The 26,551-nt window shown below is 29.9% G+C and overlaps 1 protein-coding gene across 1 annotated transcript in view; it reads left to right on the top strand.

The window, feature by feature from the left end:
• The window catches only part of Dh31 (diuretic hormone class 2), a 146,592-nt gene that overhangs the window by 95,316 nt on the left and 24,725 nt on the right, over positions 1–26,551 (top strand). Inside the window, exon 2 of the mRNA XM_088231096.1 lies at positions 24,191–24,294. Coding sequence (XP_088087222.1) covers positions 24,206–24,294 — 89 coding nt within the window. The 5' untranslated portion in view covers positions 24,191–24,205. The remainder of the gene's footprint in view (positions 1–24,190; positions 24,295–26,551) is intronic.

Here is a 26,551-nt window from a genome sequence, read left to right as displayed (position 1 = left end):
CAAAAATGGAATTGCACAAAAAAATTATACTAAAAAGTCTTCTTTCCTGATAAGAGCGAAGCGAAAGACTATGATCAGAAAGATAAATGAAACTCTCAGCAAGATATTTCGGTGCGCAAATGATTGTGAAGAAGATTGTAAAGAAGTGAGAGAAATTAAAGGTTTATGCGCTGGTAAAAACGAAGCCGCTTGAGTTCGGAGCCGAAGGGTGATACATGGTCATATTTTTTGAGATTAAAAATAAAGCAGATGCATTGGTTCTGCAAACGCTCCAAATGATCTATGAGTTTAGTATTGGCGTCAAGATAGTAGATATAAAAACATCAGACAGAGAAGACAATATAATGGATTGGGAGAGATTTTTCTTCTTGTGGTTGGAAGGAAGTTTTTTTAGAAAATGCAGGTGCGGTAAAATTTTTCCCCAACCTCAGTGATCTGTTCTTGCCCCGTCAAGTGTTGTTAAGTGAAATTACACATATTATTGAATAACACGAGTAATGACTCATATTATTCAATAATATGTTAATAATGAATTCATGAATTACCACTTGAATCATCAAATGCAAAATCAAAAGTCCCGCAAATGTCTTGATTTCCGTATTAGTATCCGCCTATCTTGATCGTAAGGAAATTCAAAAACCCTTACCAAGACACGAAAGTAATATTATTCTACAATACGATAAACAATGAAGTTATAAGAAGTTCTAAAACCACGTAATAAATTTTACCTTGTTTATTGAATTATATTATACGGGACATCTTGAATAATTACGTTGAAGATAACACAGCTTGAATAATGGTACTACTGTTCCTAATGGACGTACGAAATTGCATTCATTTTAAAGGCAATCAAGGCAAGTGCGGTTTCCAGAATAATTATTTCAAATTATACTGCTTTTCATCTTGTCAACAATATTGCAACTTCTAGAATAACGTTTTTTGACCTAAAAAATTCCATATTAGCAATAAATTAATGGGCTGGACAAAAATTCTCAAGAATTTATTTAAATACTTATTTTTGGAACAAAAACAGGTTACTAACAAAGTTACACAAAATCCAAATATAACTGGGGTAGTTATCCTTTAAAGCCATCCACAGCATGTGATTTAAAAGAATTATAAGAAAAATAATTAAATGAAGCAAAAAATTTATTATGTGTAAAACAAATTTTGAAAATGAATTAACTCAAAAACATACAATAAACAAAAGGAAATTGAGTCATAACGTAGCTGTTTATTTTTTTGAAGCGTGTAATAACTTTTAATAAAAAGGAAGAAAATGTTCATTGGAATGAGTTTGTTTTTATTATGTTCGAAACAATGAAAATCCATTTTTTTTATTTTTAAGGAATAACCCGCTAAGCCTCTATTTTAGAGATTCACCCAGACCACAACAGCACCCAGAATAATTTAGAAAAATAAATTTTGTAGATTTCCCTTTTGCAACTGGCGGGAATTGAACCTGGGACACCAGTTTAACAGTTAGCCGTCTAACCAACTGCGCCACGGCGCCCTTAGAAAAAGGTTGTCGGACAAATATGTCCTCCACGACTACCAGTTACTCCGATGTTATTTCTGAAATCGCACTAAAATCGTTCGTTTCCAATGCTTCCAAGAGTTGATGGTTCATTCCCATGGACAATAGACGTAGCCCCATAAGAGATAATCCAATGGCGTCAAATTACAGGATTGTAGAGGACAATTAAAATGTTTTTTCCAATACATTAATTAATTGAAATTTCCTATAAGGTACTAAGTAGGTATTTTGCAAGCCCTTTTTTAATTTGAAGATTTTCCGAGTCAATATTTTTTTAGGAGATTATTTGTGTGCGTATTTGTGCAACTTTGCAATATGATTCAGACTATTTCATATTTCTCTTCCAGCTAAAATTGAGATTAAAAATGATAAATAAACTCCACTTTAAATTCCGATAAAGCAAAGACAAAAATAAGGTATACGAGTACCTTTAGATAAACATTAATTTCTTGGGCAATTATTTTGTTATTCGTTTGCGGTTTAAGTCTGTTTTTTTCAATATAAAGTTCTATCTCTTAGAACAATCATCCAAGTAATTAAACCGTCAGGTATTTAATTGTTCAAACAAATAACAAGTTTTTTAACTCAAGCGAAGTAGTAATAATTGGAAAAAACAACAATCGTAAAATGAAAAAGTTTGTCAGAAGATAATTTTCTTTTTCCAGAGGACGTGATTTTTGTTGGAGCTTTTTGTTAGCAAAGGATACTCGGTTATTTCTTAAGTAAAGCTAAGGCAGGACTCGATGAATGTAATGTGATTAACTAAGATTATTGTGTAACTTGGACTTGTTTGATTTAAGTTAACAACTCGTCATCTTTTGATAATTAAGAAAATAAATTTTAAGAATCGAAAAGTTCCGAACTACTTCATTTTTCATACGTATTATTTTTGACGTCCTGAACATCCACTGCTAACTGTTCATTATTCCTCTTCCTGTATCCAGTGATGCTCTTATTTATATAACAATCATATGTTCGCACATAAATTCCATTCGTTTTGTTTGTAATGAAGGGGAAAATAAGAATTTACAAATTCTATAAAATAAAGCGATGTGAATTTTACAAAAAAAAAAAAAATGTTTTCTAATGTTCAAAGAACGAACAAATAAATTTGCTGGCTTACAGTTAAGTAACAATTTTTATACATACAATAATGAATTATTTAATAAAATTTAACCTACAATGTCATACATATGAAATAAGGGATAAAAAAAAGAAAAAGATTACGAATATGGCGATGAATAGGGTCTCAAAACTCATTGAGCAAGGGTTTGTTTGAAGCTGTTCAATGAGTTAATAGAAGAAATATAAAGCATTTAAAATTAGTTTGAAAATACATGCTCTCGAGAAATTTTTATAAAAAAATATAATGTAATTAAAAGTTTATATTAGTTTTAAGACGTTATAAACTAACTTAATACAGCATAAATAAATAGGGTGCAGAATTATCAGAACGTATTTAGATCAAATGTAACGTAAAGTTAGGGTGATCAGTCCCACGCTTCAGATGACAGTTCAGAAGCACAGAAATTTTGCAGTTTATACAACATATAAAATCAATATTTCACATCTACCCTGCCAGAAATTAAACCCAGCATCTTACTCATTGTAAGCGAATGCATCAACCACGACAAATGTCAGAATTAAGGGACGTTAACCTTTAAGGAGGTGCTCAGAAACTGGCATCCGATAGAGAGCCCTGGAGGCTGTTTTTGGACACCATATGATCCAACTAGGAAGCGGACATGGAATGATGATTTTTACTATCAAATTATGGACCAATTATAATTTCTTAAATTTTCACGGTGTTTAGATGTAAAACAAATTTTGCTGGGTTTTTGGGCCTTGTGACATTTCCACTTTTTTCTAATGTTTCGGATCCATTGCAGAATCATATGAGCAAGTAACACGTAGATACAATTAAGATAGTTCATGTAAAAGAAAATTAGTAACAAAAAATAAAGAAGAAACCTAATCATCAATAAAAATAAATCTGAACGAAAATAATTGTTATTTAAAAAAAATAAATTTTTTTAATAAAAATAAATATTAGCGTTCTTAGAATTTTCGCTAAAATTTCAATTTTGGTGGGCATTTTCAACGAGTTGTAAATAACTCACTATTATAAAATGGAAATCAAGTTGGGGCAGAGTGGGGTTTGAATCTTGGACCTCCGGCCCGTGAGTCCGCAACACTAGCCACGGGACCACAACCAGGATAATTATTTATTTAACAATTATTGTAGTCAGTATACTTTACCCATTAAGTAAAATAGACTGTAAATATCAGGTAGTATTCATTATTTACATTTTTTATGACAAGTTGATGAATTTAAAGCTGATAGCTGCTAAACTGCCGAAATGTACCGAAAAATATGTACATATTATCAACAAGCAAATTGCCTTATTAATGGGTAAATTTTAACTTGCATTCTTACGGTTTCTGGGTGGGTATAATAGTGCATGGGATCTCGCTTTAGTGAAGTTATTGTAAACATACAAACTGATCTCTTTCAGTATATTTGAATTATGATATAATTCTAGAAATTTGCCGACAGAAATGTTTTCTAAAAAAAAATATGACGAGATTCGAGAATGTTAGTATCCAGCAGCCCTGCTCGACATTATGATGTATACAGAAATGAATAATTTTACTTTTATTTAAGAAAACTGAATAATAATAAAAAAACTATCATATATTAATTACGGCTTGCATGCACCAATGTCCCGATTGTGTCGTATTGTAAACTCAAGACCAGATCTGGACTTTTTGGTGCAAGTCTTTATAGATTTAAAAATTTACTAAGTTAGACCGGATTTTGTCTTGAGGTAGTAATTTTTATTTTTTTGTCCATGCTTAAATTTAATTTAATTGTATTTTATTTTATAAGTGCTTGTATATATTATAAGAAATTGTATTTACCATTGTTAGAATGGACTGCATAGGTCCGTCAAATAAATAAATAAACACAAACAATATGATAACAAAGGATTGTAATTTGTAATAGAGGTGCCTCTTACATGTAATTCTAGTTTCATTTCACTTCGGAAAACGGATGAGAACTGTTTAAAATAATTAAACAATTAATTTGACCCACAAATCAAAGGACTCTTAGCGGGTTGGATAAACTTAAAATTTGTAAAACAATATTTTCTTATTAACATATTACAACAGAGATGAAGAACATTTAAGAGAAGGTAATATAGAAGTCTAGGCATCTATGACCACTTTACACACTGTGTAACATTCACCATTCTGCCCATATTAGTATGTAGGTGAAATAATTCAATTATATGAATCTCACCTGCATAAATAAAGGTTTCCGCTCTTTAACTTCATAAACATCAACAGATAAAAGAGTTGAAGGAATGTAGATGTTAAAATATGGAAAGAATGGTGAATGTTACACAGTGTGCAAAGTGGCCACTTAAACCGGCCATTGACATGTCATAAGCTCCGATGATGCCTAGACTTCTATTATTACCTTCTCTTAAATGTTATTCATCTCTGTTGTAATATGTTAATGTAAACCGCTCCCCAGGGAGTTGAATCCAGTCCTAGTATACAAAAATTTGAACAAACTCAAAATATTGTAAATATTTTTTTATATTTATCAAAGATAATAATCATGTAACAGGATTCGTTGTTTTAATATAAAGTAATTCAAAGCAAAAATATAAAATTGTAAAAACTAAAAATTAAATTATATCACTTCAAATTACTCAATAACTATAACAGTGTAAGTCACTCTCCAAGCACAAAAGCAAGTTTTTTTGTTGTTGGAAAGATACAGTTTTAATGATTAACAAAATATATGAAAGTAGATTGTTATAGAAAAAAAAATGTATCGTTTTATGTAACCATATTAATTAATTATTAAAATACAAGAACATCTCTTTATTTTGAGAGAAAAAAATATCAACGTTCAGATTTCTAATTATACAGCTTATTCATATTTAAAACCGGAATAAAATATTGCAAAATCCTTTGTTCAAATAACTTTTCACCGGATTATCTTTAGTAAACAGTTGGTTTGAGTTGCCAGTTCTCACGCTTATGTTTTATTTCATCCTAGAAAATAAAATCTAGACTACGAAGTAGAGATTTTCATACATCAATTTTGATCCGACTCTAGTCTAAGATAATCTTTTATCTACTGTATTAACGTTGCTATAATGCCGGAAGATAATTCGAGAAATACGCAGTTTTAAAGGTATTTTGTTTTTAAAGTACGTATTAAGGTAATATTTATTTACAGAGCTTTTAGAAATATCTTTTGTTTGCCTCGGGAGATACATATTAAAGACAAATGTCTTTAAAATGAAGAGTACACGGCTAAAAGGGGCCGATTGCATTTTTTCGATTTTCGAGATATCAAAACCATAAAATAGAATATTAAAAATTAACAAAATATAGCAGCCTTTCTTATAAATTGAAGGTACTATTTGCAAATCCGGTGAAATCCTTTCTTCTTTATTTTCAACAAATCACAAAAAAATGATAAAATAATAGATTCAACTTTTTAATTACAACCAGTTATTATTTTAATATAACTTTTGATGAAATAATCGTTATTAGGTTGAGAAACAATAGTTTTATAACCAATTTAATTTTGGCCATTCCCAGTTTTCCTCAGTTTTTCGAGTAACTATAAGAGAGCATTTTAATTTGCGTTCAAAAAATGCTTTATTCGTGTTTCTTAATAGAGTGAATTTTAGTTAAAAAATAAAAAATGCCTGTCTCAGAGTTAATGCAGGCCACGTGCCTGTCTGAACCCTTAAATGCACTTAAAATGGTGCAAAAGCGTGTTATATGGTCACCTTAGTCACAGCTAGCAAAAAACAGTCAAAACGCAACGATGCTAGAACGAGCTCGTTTTTGTAAGTTCAGGAAACGAGTTTTTTCTAAAATTTAAAGTAGATGTTTTTTTGTTGTGATTTTATGTTAAAATAAATATTGCATTCATTAAAAACTTGTGTTAAATATATTAACCCAGTGAACTACAAATAATATTATTATTTTTCTTTTACTCTTCTGTAAAATTCTTTTTTTGTAAGTGAGCCCGTTTTCGCAGTGTACCCTTCATTGCCATTTATTCAAACTTATAATATAACATGATATCGCAAATACCCTTTTGTATATTCTGAAATTCTAGGTTCACTTAAGTCTAAATTATAATCTAAACACTTTGTATCCCGGAGCCGTGTAAACACGTGATTATATAACCACGCATTGTGTCCCGGTCCCGTGTTTTCACGTGATTTACCAGCTGTTCAAAAAAGTGCATTTTATTGACATCTAGTGACTTTTATTAGTTCTTTTTCGCTGCTGGTAAACTTTGTGAAAACACGGGACCGGGATACAACGCGTGGTTATTATAATCACTTGTTTACACGGCTCTGGAATACAAAGCACAAAAAAAGGAGTGAGACGCTGTAGGTATATGTGCGAACATTGCAATGTGGCTCTCCATAAAGGCCAATGTTGGCAAAACTGTCATCCAAAAATTACTTTTTAAATTGTTTCAAATAAATATGAGAAGTAAGAATTGATTTAACCAAGTATTTTCATAATTATGACACGTTTAAGAAACCGTTCACAAAGCATGAAATTTCACGAAAATGGTCCGGGCACAGGATAAATTCTATGTGTATTCGGCCGGTGCTCAAAGTGTTAATAGCGACGGTCATAATTATTACAGTACGCGGAACTCCAAAAATTTACATTTTACAATTTTTAAATAAACAACATGTGTTTAAAAATGTGTTAAATATTACTGTCCCGTCTTTGTGTAATAAAGTGCTTCACATGTTCTAACAAGATGAAAAAAAACTTTGCTGGAGCGGTAGTTGAAAAGAGGGAGGAGTACGAATGAACTAGGTATAGGGTGAATATTTCAATGGAACCTCGTACAATGGGTTATATTGAAAGGTTATTTGATTTTTTTGATTAAAGGACATTATTTTTCAAAGCCTTTAGTAAATTCATACTCCTCCCATCCATGCCCTCGTTTTTTACCAACTATTTAATTAGGTTATGGTCCTGTGGCTAGTGTCTCGGACTCACGGACGAAAGGTCCGTGGTTCGAATCCCACTCTACCCCAACTCGATTCCATTTTCTAATAGTGAGTTATTTACAACTTGTTGAAAATGGCCCTCAAAATTAAAAATTTGGGTTAATCATAAGAACGCAAATAATTCTTTTTTTTATTTTTAAATAAAAAAATTAAGCCCACAAGATTAAACATAAAAAAAAAGTTTTTTATTATGATCATTGCACGTTGATGTTAGCTTCTAACATCATGTTTATGATCAATACATTGGTTTATGTTATATATGTTTTTGCAACAACTATGGTGAAGGGATGTAGCGAAATTTGCATGTCAGTGCAATTAGTCTCTTGACGAAGAGACGGGTACGCAACAAGAACGGTAGAAATAGAGAAGTCAGTAAGTGGTTATATACAAATGTTTGCGAATATTTATTGGAATGTTTTACCACAAAGTTAATGCTTTAAATATTGATAACACTAGTTATTTTGTGATTTCTCACTAATCAACCAGACAATCGATAAACTATAATTTGTAATTAAAAGTGCACATTTTATTAAATACAATTATTTTAAAAACTAAGTTTATAATGCTCACAATCTGGTTATTGTTATCTTTGATTTAGAGATGTTATGTTTCTTTTTTAGTTTTTTGGTTTTTGTATTATATGTTCACTTAATTGTTTAGTTTTAATTATTCTATTATTTAATATTACGTACTACATTATTATTGTGTACTACTGTAACTATTTCTGTAAATATTTTTTTGTAAAAGGTTCTTTGAACCGTTAATGTATAAATAAATAAATAAATAAATTAAAAAATACGCGCTGAATTAATTTCTTGAAATTTCACAATCCTGAATTCATAAGGCTTATAAAATTTCGTAATGAGATAACGTAGAACCTTCATTTGTTGAAATATTGCGTAGAAAAGATAATTAAATTTCTCAATTCGCTTAAAGCTTTGTTTAAAAGCTTACCCTTATACGAATCATGAAAGAGTTTTGTCAGCTGATAAACTTAACGCAAGAAAGTTGTATGACTCATGATTTACTACGTCGAATTTGCAAACATAAAGTATCGTCGGTATAGAGATAAAACCCTCTAAATTACAATTTTTTATTGCCGAGTTAAAAATACAGTTATATGTCAGTTTTCGAGCTTTATCAACCGATAAACTCCTCTTAAAGGTTTAGTTTCAAAGTAGGCAGTATAAAAACCCTTTAAAAGTACTTTTAAAAAAATGTTTTTTGATGATAAGCATTTACAAGTAATACAAATAGATCAAGTCAAAGAAGGAATCGTGTGTTAGAAATACCACATGGTAAAACGAGGCTCGCACAGAGACATGCGTATTTTATAGGCCCCAAAATGTTTAATTCTTTATTAACTGAAAATTTTCCATTGACTCCAAACCTTCAAAAGTTTCCTTCTTTTAAAAAACACGCACTATCCTGGATTCAAACTAAAGATATGAACTCTTTTTTTTTTGATATGTTTTGTTGCCCTTTAATAATAAGGAATATTTTTATATTTTTTATTTCTTTTTTTAATTACTATAAAGAAAAAATACCAGACAATCTTTTATAAAATGTTTTATTTTCTCTTTCTTATTTTGCACAAAAATATAATAATTGTCCATTATAGGAGCAAAAATACATAAACATTTTCTTGTATACCCACGAACAGGCCATGCCTATGTGGGATTTTTTGTTTACTATTAAATTGTATTTTATTGCTATGTAATCATCCTTTATTTTTTGAATACTCTGTTTAACCTCTTATGTATATTGTAAAAAAAATATATATATGTATAAAAAAATGTTAAGCATTAATTGCATTTAATTTTTTTCTTTTTTAAAACTCTTCTATTGAATCAATTTAAGGAACTAAGATGGTTTTATGAGTATGTGTCATGTCAAACGGATTTTTTTTCAGTTAAGACAATTATGTTTTTAACGGGTTTTATCAGTATGCCGACGATACCTTCGTCAGCAGTAAAAAATAATAACACCTGAAATACTATACCCGTGTCCTTGTAAAATTAATAATATAGTTCTACAGGAATAAAAGCAGAATCCTGGACGAGTGTTTAGTGTTTTCGACTCGATGGTTACTCTCAGGTTAAAACCAGCAACAAATCAAGTAAAGATTAGTCCGTTTCGTTTAGTGTAATCGCGTTTGCTTACAATGCTTTTGGTCTCGACTTTGATCCCCAGTGCCTTACAGTATACTGACACAGAACAGATTTGTTCTGCAATCTATCGCATTTTTATCTGTACTCCTAAATGAAGAGAAAACTGTAACCAATACAGATAATGTAATGTGCTGAAATACATTTTGCTTCAGAAAGGCAATAATATCAGTCTTAAGCTTCAGGTCCAATACACATGAAATATTACGGTTAATCTCACTATTTTTAGTATGTTTTTCTGTGGCATTTAGATAAAGAGGATATGTCACTAAAGTTAAAAAATGAGTAAGGTATTTAGTTCTAATTAATAATTAATAAATATTTAATGTCTATCGAAGGTCATGTGTAAAGATACAAGTTGAGGAAAAAATATAAATTTAAATACTAAAATTGATTTATGTCGTAAAGTTAAAAAATGGTAATAAAATATGCTTTTGACAATATGAAAAAAGTAAATATGAGAATAAACACAGTATAAACTGTATCGCTTCACCAATAAAGGTATATGATTTTTGTTACTTATTAATGGCATTTTTTTCTTTTAATTTGTAATTTTGAATTCCCGCATAAACGCTCATTCCATTGGCCACTCCCCTCATACGTCACAATTCATGTTTATTTGTTCCTGGCCATTCAAATTGGTTTAGAATGTTGTCACGAATCTTGGCGTCATAACTATTAAGGCCAAACATGTCTCGTTTTTCTAGAGACGTATTTTAAAATATTTCTTTACTAAATTTATGTATGAAAACGTTTCTCCACAATATCCATATTGATTTTGAAAATACAATTAATTATACTTAATCTATTTCATATACTTTTATCGGTATTCGTAGTATGTGATATTTCCCTATTACTTCACTGTAGAGATATTGGTCACGTGTGGACCATGCCTAGAGTCAAACCCATTTTCTCAGGGAGCGATAGCAAAAGCTCTAAGCATCCTCGAGGCGGACTAATCTCTAATCGATTTTCTTTTTTAGGATTTTTTCTGAGAGAAGCTATTTTATCAAAAACATGCGTTCAGAATTCTGGTTCTATTTCACACGGAAAACTATAAAGCTTGTACAATATAAACCAAGTAAATAAAACTGTAACTTCTTTGTAGAAAAAAACAGTACTGTATTTTTTTAAATCCACCCGGTAACGAGGAAATTAGTCTACAAATATTGTTTTATTTATCAAAAACATACAAAAATTAAAATATAAATTATCAAGTCCTACTGAACTGCATAAAATGCAGTTAATCAGCTGGTGCCTATAATTAAGTTCTAATATATACATATACATAATCTCTTAAATTCTATAACATATAAAAACTCTTATTACTATGGAAAAAAAAGAATATTTGTATTCGTATGTGCATCGAAAATATGTTACACGTAGAAAATAAAATTTTGTCTAAATAAAAAAGAAAAACACAAAAAATTTAAATATAAAAACCACGTTCTAAAAGCCAAATTTTCAGCATACGTTTTTTTCTTAAGCCTGATAAGTTTCAGAAGCTTAAAATCCTTACAAAATAAAAATGACGCAGTTTTTTATTTACAGAGAAAAATCTTTTACATATTTTGGCAATTTCAAGCTGTTATTAGGTCCACAGTGGTGAAAGAGTTCATTCAGTATTAAAAAATATTCCAATATTGAGTTAGAGGTTTATCAACCAATTTGCGAGGTGACATACCCGAGATTGAGTAAACACAGATAATTAGGAAGTGGGAAATGAGACTTGGATGAAAACGGACATTAGAATCTGACATTTGTCGCATTTCGAGGGGAAAGAAACGGCTAACGAAGAAATGACAGTGTTCTGTGCGAATTTGCCATAAAAAGGGTTTAGAAAAGATATATAGTTTATATAGTAAGTGTATATAGTTTTCATAAAAATCTGACAGTTTGATAATATATTATATAAACTGCGAATCCGCGAGTGTGGCCTCCGTGGTGTAGTGGTCAAGACGCTTGACTCACGCACGGAAGGTTCCGGGTTCGATTCCCGGTGAGAACACAAAAATTAAAAATGTGATTTTCTCAAGCCTGGTTGTTCTGTAATGTAATTCACCACTGTAATTGGGCCTCCTGGCCTGTTGTGGTGCAAAAAAAAAATGAAATGAAAAAATGAAAATGTTTCGGGGAAAAAAAAAAAACAAAACCGGCCTGTTCTCTAAATCATTGAATTTATTTATTTATTTATTCATATTTTACTCTTTCAAACTATTAACAATAGTAAAAATAATGTGACTTCACTTGGGTTACCCGTGCCGAGGACACATAACAATATACTTTTTTGAAATGTTTTTACATTTGAGAATAAACAAAGAAGACTAACTTAATAAACAGAGATAATAAACAAAATATTCTGACTGTTTTAAAAACTAGGTACATATGTACATCTATATTATTTATATTACAAAACGCACAATGAAAATAACAAAAACCTAACATAAGCTATACACTTGTGGAGCGGTTGATTCAATATTGGTTTGGGCGAATGAGACAATCCATTTTACTTCTACCTAGCTCCACTATCCATTTTTTATAACCTTTTAAATAAAAATCTCGTTACTAATTGTTTTAATAGATAGAGAAAGTAGGTTATAGACTTTAATTGAATAATACTCAAAATTCCTTTGTCCGAAAGTGGTATTAGTTTGTATTTGTTTAAGTTGTCTTTGTGTTGAGGATCTAGTGATTATATTATTTGTATGTGATGTATTGTAGGGGTTATGTCTTTCATTTGAGTAAGAGTTTTTGAATCTGTTTATTTACTAAAAAGGTTTACCTAAATTACAAGTCAAACAAAAATCAATATTCACAAACACTATGTAAAGCGCCATTGATGTATTATTTTGCGAAAATGACACTGTATAACTTATCCATAGTAATAAAAGAATGTATGTAAAATTTTTACTTAGCCAATTATTTAGCATTGAATATTCTTCAAAATTTGGGGTAGGCGCTTGTTGTTTGCTGTCGATTTTTCCTAAAAACTCAATAAAATCATGCACACAAAATATGTTTAAAGTTGATTGGCTGTAAATGATGTTTTACAAAGATTCGATCCTTTTATGGATCTGGCGCTGGATAAAAATGTTAAGGAAAACCGTTGGCAGTGAGTACATCTTCGATATTGTGGTCATCTTAGAAAATAGCATTATTTGATGCGGGCGAAATTCATCTGACTGAATCATTCAGCTTTTGTAAGTATTAGACAATAAAGAAGTATAAAGATTATAAGTCCTTAACCAACACTTATCCATAAGAAATTTGCCACCATTGTGATTGCGCTGCTGTACATAAAAACAGAGAAGCCGCGTTGTACCCTTTTTGACTACCCGTGCGGAAAAACGGCATAATGTTTTGTTAGTGTTGAAACCGACAAAATATGTAATAATGTAGTACATACTTCTATTTTTTTTATCTTTTATTTCGAACGTCGTAAGTTACTTTATTGGAAAAATACCGTATTTCATAATAATATTCGTTTGTTACATTATTATGCGCCGATTTATTTGTTTCAGTACGCCACACTTATTCTCAAAACACTCCGTAATGAAATATTGAAGTACGCAGTAGGTAGTAAGCAAATAGACATAAAATAATTACATTGACAATACGAAACGATTTTCAGCTTATATTAAATAATATTTGCTGAGGTACCTACTTAAGGTCTCGATTATGTGACGAGTGATAACTTAGATGCCTCTATACTCGAACATAATACTCAAACGCCAAGTTTAAATGACGGAATTTCGAAAATTTTACTGTTGTAATTCTTAAAAACGAAGCTATAATTCAAATATTAGTTTATTATGTTTTTTCCAGGAAGATAAACAATACCTACAACCATTGACATATTTACACACATAAACATGCCCAAATACCAAAAAAATTATGACATTTGACTCATGTCCAAACGCTCAGTCATGCCAAATGGAAATTTAGTCGTTTTTCGACCTCCAGACATGCGTGACGCTTAGAATCGAAACCAAAATGCCTGCTTGTGTCGTGAAAGCGTGTAAAAACATAGATATTTTTTAAATAATTGCGTAAATTTTCGTTGTTGTGCATGAGTTATAAACAAAGTTTAAAGCAATAATTATTCAAATTTATTTGTAAATACATTTTTTTGTAAACGTCAAACTACGCCTAGCGGTGGAATCGCGAAGCTCTTCTTAGTTATAGGGATGCACTAAAAAAAAAGTTTAAAAATTATAATAAACGTGATTTTATATTATTGTATTTGCGTTACCAAAAATCCAATGAAAATAAGTAAATGGGTCGAAATTATAAGTAATTTAAGGAAATAATCTGATTGGGATCCACCAAAAACTAATGTTAATTGTTAACATTAAAATACAAACTTTTTTATGCACCAAAAATTATCATCCTCCAATTTTTGGTTGTGTGCGCACGCTCATTGAATGCAGCCCTGGTCTAAATAAACTAACTTGGTAGCTATGGGTACGTTTTTGTGTCACTACTTTTAAAATATTTTTTGTAAAAGGACGGGCGTTTACGAATCGATTTTTTAAAAAGGAATAACCTACTCAGCCTTATTTTAAATGCTTGTCAGCAGGTGGAAAAGAGAGGACGGGGAAGAAAGTTATGAAAAATACACTACAACACCCAGGAGCCTTATGCTAGAAAGATGACAATTGAACGTAGTTATGCAGAAAGCAGCCAGCCATAGAAAGGTGAAACTGAGATAATAGCATTTTCATGAAAATAGTAAATAATCAAATCTACACAACAGTCAGAATGTTTTTAACTTTGACAAATGATAAACAATGAATACAATAGTTTTTTTTTATATATTCCAAACAATAATTTAATAATGTATTTAACCAGTTTAAATGTTTTTTAAAGTACGGTAAGATTTTTCTAGTGCTGAGGGTGTTTTCTGCAAATTGAAGAAGACAGTTTTTGTGATCGACACTATTTTCAGAAGGTGATTATCACAGTTTTTTTAATGAAAGCGGCATGGCTGTTTTTAACAGAACATGGAATTGACCTTACTGCACTCGATAACACCAATATATCATTTTTTCAAAATTGTAGACTGGCTGCTATCTGCATAACTACGTTCTTTTTACCACCCACTCAATAATAGTCGATTGGACATCTCGATTGCTTTGTCATAATGCCATTCTTGAAAACCCTCCAACAATTTAATTACAAAGACGAATGAGAAAGTGGCAAAACTAACAAATCCGTATTTATTTATGACTCTCCTGCCACACGTAAACTTTTATTGTTTCTTGTCAGACTTCTTCCGTTTAACATTTTGTGTATGGAATATTATTTAAAAAAAAAAGTTTTACTGAGACACTGCAACATTTATAATTATCATTTGCCTTTGACATAACACACATCTACGTGTTTTAAAAAACATTTCATATTTATTTAATGGATTTTAAAAACATATTGTATAATGTATATTTTGAAAACGTATTTTGACATTGACGAGCAATAAAATAAATTTAAAAATCATGTTTCTAGTGAAACTTCGTTTGATAATGGATTTGAAATAAGTACAGTTATATTTGTTGTACAATTGTTGACACGCCATCATCATAACACGGATCAGTGTTGTAAAATTTAAGTTAAAATACGTCAAAAATACCTACTTGTCGTTCAAACATGAATGCCGAGCGTTTTACAAGAAGGAAGTTTGACAGCTGAAGTTGTGATGTCGCATTCGGTTGTCAATGTCGAGTGCTTTGGGCATTCAAGATAAAGTCGATTGGTTTTCAATCGACTGCGTTCGTATGGGTGGTTCAAGAATGCAGTCCCTCGTCGAATTACGGAAGTCGCATACGATTCTAAAGACGAACGAGTCCAGAATAAGGCCCCAGGTCAATTAATCAAAAATGTTTCTTGAATTTACCTAAAAAAAAATCTGATGAATTGGATTTTATTTACGAATGAAACGATGTATCTATACATGAATTGAAATGCCATCTATTATGCGCCTGTAACTGGTCTATTTAATTATACGTCATCGCTGTGCACGGTTAATCGATCGAGTGGATTGCGTTCCCTGAGTATTATGAATCTCAGTACATTGAACATTTTTCAATAAGCCTAAACATCTCAAGAATATTTCTTTTTTTAATAATATGGCAACACGTCTTTGTGACGAATTTCCTTATGTCACATGAATAGATGATTGATTTTGTGCGAAGCCCAACGATTCTCTCCTTCAATGGATCAGGAATTGTTGTATATTTATAGACATGTAACAATAAAAGAGGCACATCAATATACATTGAATTGGTGTGATATGCCATACGTGATTGTCCTTTTCTGTGCAAAATGGTGTCAAGGATTGTAAAATGAAATATATTTTTACACGGAGATATGTTCCACGCAGTATAAAAAATGTGTAAAAAAAAATTTTCCATGCATAAAAATAATTTCGGGATCAAAAAAAATAAATTGTTTTTTGTGTATCGTACTTTTATTTTAATTATAAACAAGGACAGCAAAATACTTTAAAAAATTGTAACAAAGATTATACGTAATCACTAACATATACAATGTTCTGCAAATGTTTAATCGGGCTTTTTAATATATTTTGTAAAAGTCTATTCTAGAACTATTTATTGTGTAAAAATATTTATATACTATATATTTGTATCAGACTTAACTAAAATTTTCAAATGTCTTCCTCGGCACGAGTATTATGTATATATAATGTATTCTTGTGAAGTATTAAATATAATATTATAAGCCAAGTTGGTAAAAAAGTGATGTATGGAATTCCAAAAACATATAGTATAATTATATTACGACTTTTAATGTTTAATTACTTTTTAATTTTATTTTTGTATTGTGTTTTCTCGAAATTGTCTAAAAAGAGGTTCCGGTGTACATCCACGAGTACTAAACGTAGATAAATTGTATGCTATTTTTAGTATACTACCTATACTAAAAATATCGACATTCCAAAACGAATTCACCGCCTAACAAAGGGGTAAAAAGCATCTTGACTGAAAACAATTTGATATAATTATTTTTAATTTAACGTTAACCTAAATTGGGACGCACGAGTGTGTGGAAAGTGCCTTAGCCATAAAACGAGGCCGTTAATATATTCGCTAGAGTAATCATTGGCCCATTTAGACCACTGTAAAAATCCACACGGCACGATGAAATAAGATATGGTGGATTGATTTTAATTTATTGTATTATAATTATGAAACCTCGCTTAGCGTGCAATTTGCTTAGCGAGTCATTTCACATAATTAGCAAAATGAGTTGTTAAAAAATAACTCCCTCAACGAGTGACATTTAACAAATTAAAGTGAACTTTCCAGGGCCTCAATTATAATGGGAAGATGACATAATTATCTTCAACAGCTAGTAAAGTAAAACGGATATCTTTAAAAAAAAATATCGTTGTTGATAGCATGTAATTGAACATGTTTTAAACAAAACAATCTTAAAAATATACACATTTTCATTTAAAAAATCAATTTTGCTTTGTACATAATTGAAGATTCCTTTGTTAACTTTTCATTGTAATTGGGCCCCAGATAATGTAGTACTACATAAATGTTTGGGGAGGTAAGGTTCCTTCTTTCCATACTTTCTTGAAATCCAGGCTCCAAAGGTCTGAAAAACAAAGAACCTCTTTTTTTAAGCCTAACAATGTGTAAATTTGCTAGTAAAACTAAGGTAGTTGAACTTGTTAAGACCCCTTGAAGAATTTCTGTTGCGCCACACCTATAACATGCAATTTAGTAAAAAAATGTACACTGAAAGAAAAATATTGCACTTCTGTAATTGCTTTCTGAAATAAAATGTTTATTATTATTATGTACGACATTATCATTTTTCACGATACGATTCAAACATGATTTAATAGTGCCGAAAGTGAGTAAATGTTCTGCGGTGTGTGAATCTCTTTTCTTAGTTTAGTATTTCATTTCTGATCGTAAGTGGAGAATGTCTTGGGAATAAAACTTGGATTCGCTTTATGGGTTAATTTGGCACATGACATTAGGACTAACTGAAAAAAGTTTTCTGTAATTTCAGTTTATTCGACATTATTTTTACCTGGAAATATCTAGTTAACAACTTGGACAAACGTGCGACAATTCGAAAATGCTCTTATGTCTGGAAAATAGACTGTATTTGGAAAGGTATATTTTTTATTTATCGCTACGATTATGCAATATTAAGTATTAAAATACATTATTTATATGATGATGTCGAACAAATATAAAAATAAATAAATAAATAACAAAACCAAAAAAAAAGTTTTTATTCAAACAGGCATGTGAAAAATATTTTTTTAAATATTTTGAATACGCAATGATTGAATTTATTGACATTTAAAACTGATTTTATTTGGACATTATGACATGAAAAAAATACAGCCATCAATGTTAAAGAAGACAAATTGATTATTGGGCACGAAAAAGAGCAAGTACTGTTGGCTTTTAAGAAGTAAATTATTTTCAGCATAAAGGTGCTGGATGTAAGACAATTTTATCTCAGAGAAGCATTTGCACATTTTTTGTAGAAAAAAAGGGAGAAGACTCAGCAAAATATTCGTAAAAGATTTTTCCGGGATATGAATCATGTTATACCCAAAACGCGCATGACTTTTGCCCAGAGGCGCCTTCATCGCATCGAGAGTGTTTAATATTTTTGAAGAGTATGTAAACCTTTCAATGACAAAATTTACTTTCAAGAGGGAAGTTCAAGACTGGATTTTCCTAGAGGGGAGGGATTTGAGTTTGAAACTCTTTGATGATTTTTTTATTATTTCAGTTCTTAATTTCTTTCTTTTCAAATATTTCCATATGTTTTTTCTTTTTAGATAATGCTCTATCAGTAGTGCATTCGCAAAATACGCAGTGCCTGATCCAATTTTTTTCGTTTTAACTTGCTGCAGTAAAATATTGAGGTTATGCCGGCCAGCCAGGGTGTGAAAGTTAATTATGTTTTTTTTATCTTTTTGAGGCAAGATTGTAAATAATAGCTAGAATTTTTGGTTTCTGGCTGATGTGAGGGTTGAGAACTTTTTTATTGATTATTTTATTTTTTTAAATTTATTATTATAAACACATACGGAAAAATAGCTTTTTACGAAACTTAAGATAAAAACATATTTAGTTTAATTATTTTTAAAAAAACCTATATTAGGTACTGCATACTCAAGATTATAAACAAAAATTAAACCTAAAAATTATATCACACATTTTGTAGAACTTTGAAACAATAAAAAATAAATGTTAATGTTAAAGTTAAATTTAATAATAAAATATTTGAAAGGATCAATATAACAAGAAAATCATAAAGCACTGTTTCATATAACAATTATACTAAAGGCTTAATTACCATTCACCAGCTTTGAAGAAGTTCAATAAAAATTCAATCTCAAATTATGCAAACCAATGGAATTGTAATTTGTTAACAATAACTACTTCAATCATTCTACAGTAAAGTAGTCAATAACATCAAGCTGTTAAAATACTCCTTACATGTTTTTTTTACCCTTGGGAAAAAAACATTTTATTAAAAAAAAAAACATTTTCAATAAATATTTTTTTCCCCTAAAACCAGTGTAGAAACAGTGTTCCACCCTTGTGTACTATGTGTAATTTTTAATGATGTTCTTGTTTTGTATATAAATGTTGTTGGCCAACTTAACGCGGGACTTTGGTCCGATGAAGTCGGGACTGTGTCCCAATAAATGTAAATAGAATTACATTATCAATAAATAAATAAATAAACGCAGCAAATCTACCCAAAATGTCGAATGCTTGATAAACCGCTCGACTCGCGCATATGACCCCGAGGTGAAACAATTCGTGTCTGACAGTCACGTTTCGTATATAGTGCGGCGCGTGCCAAGTTTAGTCAAGATGCGAAGCATTACATTACATAACATATTTTTTTGACGTGTCGTTACGGGCTGACTTCAATCTCAATGTTTTGACATTTGGACTCGGGAAACGGATTTGACAAATTGTCGCACGACTGTCATTTGTCGGATGCGAGGAGCGAGAAAAGAACGCCACAATGACGGATGGATAAAACAGTATTGGAAAAACCAACGACAACCGATAACACAATATAAATTATGTAATATATAAATACATACCGTACAGCCGATAAAATAGTCATAAGTCAACAAAGCAGATTTCCCAGGAAAATCTAAAAACTTAATGAACACGCTGTCTTAAAACCATGTGTTTTTTGTCGATTTTTTTGTTTATCTTTTCACTCTTTAAAGCAATGACATTGTGCCATTATATATATTTACTAGTGGACCCGACAGACGCTGTCCTGCCTGAACGTTAGCTTGCTTGCTATTAGCTTGGAAAAAGTCTTTTAATTGATAAGCAGGTACCTAGGTACTTGTTTATGGTTGAATTCCAAAACATAAAACAATTTTTTTTTCAAATATGGCTTTTTTTTTGCAAACGTCAAACTTCGGTCTACTCACCAACAGAGTGGTGTACTTATGTAGGAATTTTATATTATTTTAGTACTACTAAACATCCAGCAAAAAGAAATAAATGGGAAGAAATTATAAGGAATTTAAGAAAATAATCTGATTGGAATCCATTAAAAGCAAATGTCGTTTATAAACATTCAAAAACAAACTTTTTTATACACAAAAAACAACATCTTTCCACTTTTGTGTAAATGCATTCTTCTCGAATGCAACCCTGGTAGATCGATGAATAAAAAAATTATGCTCCTAACTCCTTTTTTACACATTAGATTGGCGATTTTAATATCTACGAACACGTTCAGCGCAAAGATCTATATTTATCTGAAAACCACACGTAAAACGGTTAGGCCGTTTAGGAGGAGTTCGGTGACATCACACGTACAGAGGAATTATATTTATAAAGATAAAGTGTGAAAATTGTGTCCGATTTTTCCCAATTTAAAAATAAGCACCAAAAGTAAAACTAAAAAAAGTAATTTTCCATGTGTAAATGTCTTTAAAAATGCCCATTGGGTGTATATATAAATAAATAAATACAACTAACCCAAGTTTTAAAGGATATGCTTTAGTACTTATCAAGTTATGACATAATTTTTTTTTAAAATTTAACCGCTCCCATGTAAAGTTGAAAATAATCACATGCGTCGTTGTTCTACGATAATGACGTTATGTATGTAGTTCATATATTATTAGTCGAGAAAACTTTTTTTCATCATCAAACCATAATACGCACCTGATGGCGCGTATGTGAAATATTGCCGTTTAAAAAACCTTACAAACATATATTTCATGTTGACCCTACCAGGAATTTAACCCAGGACCTCAAGCGTGGCAAGCGAATGCGCCAACCATTTCCTTTTACAGGATTTTTGCCCGAGAGTAGCCACCAAATTCTGGCTTTATTGCAAACTCAGAACTGTTTTCATCATCCGCCTGGATGCATACATTGCATACATATTATGTATTAATAAATCTTAGTTGACAGCGCGACTGAATACTTTTAATTAATTTGTTTTTCAAAGTCCTAAATCCTCGTTGGCCTCGTGGTGTAACGGTCAGCGCGTTTGTCTACCATTCGAGAGTTCTCGGTTTTGATTTTCGACATGGTAGACATTTAAAAAAAATTGAAAACAGAAATATTTGCGTTCTTATAATTTACCCAAATATTTAATTTTGAGGGACGATTATTTTCAACGAGTTGTAAATAACTTAGTTTTATAAAATGGGAAACAAGTTAAGGAACAGTGGGATTCGAATCACGGACCTTAGGTCCGTAAGTCCAAGACACTAGCTTCGGGACCACAACCCGGTTCAAATTTGTGAAAAACAATCTAATTTATTAAATAAGTACAAAATAAGTTACATTATAATTACATTTTCAATTTTAAGGTACGTCGAATAATATAATAATATAGATATATATATATATATATATATATATATAGATAGAATATAGGTTAGAAAACATGTTTATCTCTTTCTTATTTAAATGTTTGCACACGTATCATGGTTTGTTATCTCTTTTTTTCGAATTGTGGAGGGCCATCCAATTTGTTTAATCTGAGATAAAGGTAATTTGAAAGTAACGTGGTTTCTTTACGTCATTTTTTAAAAAATAAATATTTTGAATTCTGAAGTACTCGGCAGAGGTTTTTCAGAAAACGAAACTCAAATACAAATAAATTTGAATAATTTATCTCTACTTACGGCTAGGGTTGCCAATCCTTCCGGAGGTTCGGGTTTCTCCCGGAAAAAAACATAATATTTTTTTTATATCATGACTCCCGGAATGCAGCTAAAATTTTTCAGAATCAGTTGCTTTTTATTTTTATTTAATGATGATTAAAGGTAGTAGATTTTTTTTATTGTGAAGATAAAATTGAAAATGAAATATAAAAAAGTGGCATTTGTTCATCAATTCTATTCGCAACAGCTACAACTTAACGTGTATAACGTTTTGTGATACACATTCTACATTTTTTTAAAACAAACTGTTTAATTTTAATATATTGAGTTTTTCTACTGACATTTCTTGGTAGAACTGCATTTTTAATTGTAATAATAAAAATGGAATATACAAGTATATATAAGTGGAATAAATAAGTAGAATAAAACTAAAAAAAACTAATAAAACTAATTCGCCTTCTGGGGAACTGGTAACAAGACAGACATAACAAGAATACAAAGACAACAAAATAAAATTCTTAAACTAACATACAACCTACCCTACCTGACCTCTACGACTGAACTGTACAAAAAAACACACCAGTTTGACATAAACTACTTGACTAAAATTGAAACCTTAAAAATTGTGCACAAAATAACACTGGGAAACATACAAGACGACGACATAATATTAGTCAAAAATGCTGACATACACAAATATAACACCAGACAACAACAACACTATCATATTGAAAAAGCAAAGACAAACACAGGACAGTCAAAAATACTACATAATAGACTTAAACACTGCAACGACCTACCTTACTACTTGAAAACTTTTACTGGAGACAAATTTAAAATCAATCTGAAAAAGCACATGATGACTGAACTAACTAGACTAGACGAGACATAAAATGACTAGACAATATTAAATTTCTAATGTTACCCTAACGGGTTTTTTAAAATTGTAAATAAATATAAAAAAAAAACCTTTTTTTATTATTATAATTATTTGATTTTAGTTGTTTTTTGTTTTGCCTCCTCCCCTATTTGGTCGATTGAGTAGACAACCCTACTTAACGATAGGTGGCAGCAGATCTCATTAATTAAAATATACACTCGATCGTACGAGGAGGATTGATTAGTACTAAAATGGTAATCTGCACACGTTTGCTCGTTTACGACGTGGGCGCATTACTATTCACGACAAATGGGAGAGATTCGCAAACTTAAATTAAATTACTTCTGAAGAATGTAAAACATATTTCTATAATAAATATTCCCGAGAAGATATGGTCGATAGGATAGATCCAATAATAAAAGAAAATGCCTATATGAATGGAGCACGGCTAAAATGACCTTATTTTCTTTTTATACGGAATATTAAAAACGAATAAAATACATTAGTCAATCTTAAAAATTGTAGATAATAAATAAAAGGCTCGTTAATTGCTGCAATGAACTTATCCTTGTTTGTTCAAAAGGGTGTTTAAAAAATAAAAAATTAAATAAATGTTTTTGTTTGTTTTTTCTGTGATTGTATCTAAAACTATGTTTAACGTTAATGAGGACGTTCAGTGCTTTTCAAATATTGTTTTATTTGTTACTAGACTTTTAAAATAGGGTAACAATTATTTTTCTTGATTTTTATGTTTCATATTGTCATCGATATGATTTTTTAAAGTTTTAAAATTACTCTGCTCGTAACGTCACGAGTTGTCGTCAGACTGTTAAAACAAAATAATAAATAAAAGTGGAATAAAACTATATACGTATTTTTATTATAATAATTCAAATGCAGTTCCACCAAGAAATGTCAATAGAAAAACTCAATGTAATAACAAGTTTATTCTACATTTCAAGAGTCGTAATCTGTCGGCCTGAAAGCATTTATACTTTAGTTATTTAAAACTTTTTGCCATATTTTTTTATCAGAAATATCTCTGAAAATTATTGTGTCTATTAAATGATTACGCATTTAATTTTTTTATGGAGCGATGAAAGAACAGCGTTTTAAAAAGGCAAAATCGTATGATTTAATTACTTTTTATCAGACTACAGCCTTCAGAATAAGAACAAAAATATTTATTTTAAATACTTTGCGTAGTTATATGTATGTACATTGTACATAGCTGAATCAATGTTCAATTAACCTAAGATAATCAACATGAAAGGGAAATTATAGGTGAAGATAGTTTCAAGTGTTCACGATTCAATTAAATTATATATGTGGTATGAAATTAAATTATTTTTATATTTGTTTCAGAAGTCAGAAATCAAGATGCAGTTTTGGCAAAGCCTGTTTGTTCCTGCTATTTTGGTCTTTGCTTCCATCTTCATCGTCGCTGATTCCCAAGAAGTTCCTTCCAGGTAACTTAAGATAAGGTTTTACATAATATCACCAAATCATTATTTTAATTGTTTTACTTTAGATGTATAATATAAAGCGTTTTAAGAACCACTTCATTTTTTAAACCGATTTGCTCAGATCTCGTTATATGTTTACAATCTCCTGAAGGGGGAAAATATTTTACAATAGACTTTATTTATTACTATCAAATATCAGAGCAATAACTGAAAAAATAATAATATATTTTATTTACGCGTTTTTAAGTTTGTTCATAAAATCTTAAGAACTCATATGAACAATATAACTACATTAGAATAATAAAAATACGTATATAGTTTTATTCCACTTTTATTTATAAATTTTTACCAGTGACCGGGTTTCATCGTGACCGACATCGTCAGACTGGTGATGTGACCAGTAATAAGCTTTGACTCATTTTTCTACTCATTGGTTATCTTATATTTTTTATTTATTGTTTCATATGCATAGTATTGTCAGTTCAATTTCATTATTCTTGTTATTTGATTTAAACCTTTAAATATTTCATAAATATACTGCGAAAATTTTTGAAATTGAAATATAATATTGGGAATTTCAAAGAGTTCTCTCGGCTTCAATTCGTAAGGCACCCAATTTTCCTGCTTTTTATTTATTATTTTATTTTCTTTTATTCAGGAAACATACAGTATGGTTACACAGTTTTGAATTTTTCTCAGTTAGACTTAACTCTAATGGACCAGTGAAGTTTCCACATTATATAATAATTATATGTAAGGTTATCAATGAAAGTAAAAAAAGAGAAGGAAAAAAACATAAATTAAGCTGTTTAAAAATTTTAACTAACGTAAAAAAATTAATAAAAAGTTTGTAGTTAGTATTTACAAATGAAAATAATATTAAAAATAAAGAAAAAAAAATTGTGAAAGCAATTAAAAAGTAAGAATTAAAATAAAAAATGAAAAATATGCTCAGATGTTAAAAAAAAACATTTTCAAAAAGGAAAAACATAAATATACACGTACATAATTTTTAAGGGATTCAAAGAAACGGCGAGAAGAATCTTTAAATGAAATATTTATTTTTTTTATGTCCCGACTTGGTAGAAAATTCCGTGTTAAGTCGGGACCCTTCAATATAGAAAACAAAAAAACTTATTTACATATTAAACAATATACAAAATAATAATAGAAAAATATAAATAATAAAAATTTATGCATGTCGAAAAATGGAATGCAGAAAAGTTATATATACATGGCAATATGTTATTAATAATTTTTGGAAATTTTATAATTCAATTCAGTAATTAATTGTTATTTAAAAAAAAAAAGCAATAATAGTAACACATCCACATATATGGTAGAATATGTAATTAAAAAAACATAAGAAGTTGAAAAAATAACATTTTCAGGCGTTGCCTAGTATGCAGGTGAAATAATTCAATTAGATGAATCTCACTCGCATAAATAAAGGTTTCAGCTCTTTAAATTCACAAACATTAATAGATAAAAGAGTTGAAGGAATATAGATGTTCAAATATAGGCAGAATGGTGAATGTTACACAGTGTGTAAAGTAGCCACTTAAACCAGCCATTGACAGTTCATAAGCCCTGTAGATGCCTAGACTTCTATATTACCTTCTCTTAAATGTTCTTCATCTCTGTTGTAATATGTTAATCATAATAATAAAGTTAAAATATATACTTACAAATAATTATGTATGAATTTATCAATTTTGTAATGTACACATACATGAATAAATAAATAAAATTGAAATTGTATACTTTAATAGACATTTATACTTTTTTAACCATGTTCATTTTTGAAAATGGTGCAAGCAAAAAAGAAATGATACTTGAATCTGTCAAGATAAATAAAATAAGTTTTTCTGTCTTGGCAAGTAAAATTAAGTTAAGAAACCATAAAAGGGTTTCTTAAGTTTCATAAACCCGAGCTGGCTAAGTAAACCCTTTGCAAATTTGCTCGAATAATTCAATAATTGAACGGTTACCGTTAGACTTAATGTGAAATAATATTTATGTATTATTGCGTACGCATATTGTGGATGTTATGAATATCAAATATGGCTTACTTACTTCCTTACCCGTGTCCCCCTAATAAAAGCCTTAAATATTCTCATCTAAACAGTTTATAGGTTACAAAAATCAGGATTGCACCAACAATCAAGTTTTGATACCACGACTTAAATCTTTAAAAAAAGGTTTTTGTTTTAAAACACAAAATTCATTATTTTTAATCTATTTGTTATCTTGAAAATTG

The sequence above is a fragment of the Micrasema longulum genome, unplaced genomic scaffold (genome assembly GCF_059751315.1).
Source record: "Micrasema longulum isolate JH-2025_06_02 unplaced genomic scaffold, ASM5975131v1 h1tg000849l, whole genome shotgun sequence".
NCBI lineage: Eukaryota > Metazoa > Arthropoda > Insecta > Trichoptera > Brachycentridae > Micrasema > Micrasema longulum.
The sequence above is the reverse complement of the archived record's forward strand: the minus strand, read 5'-3'. Positions and strand labels throughout refer to the sequence as shown.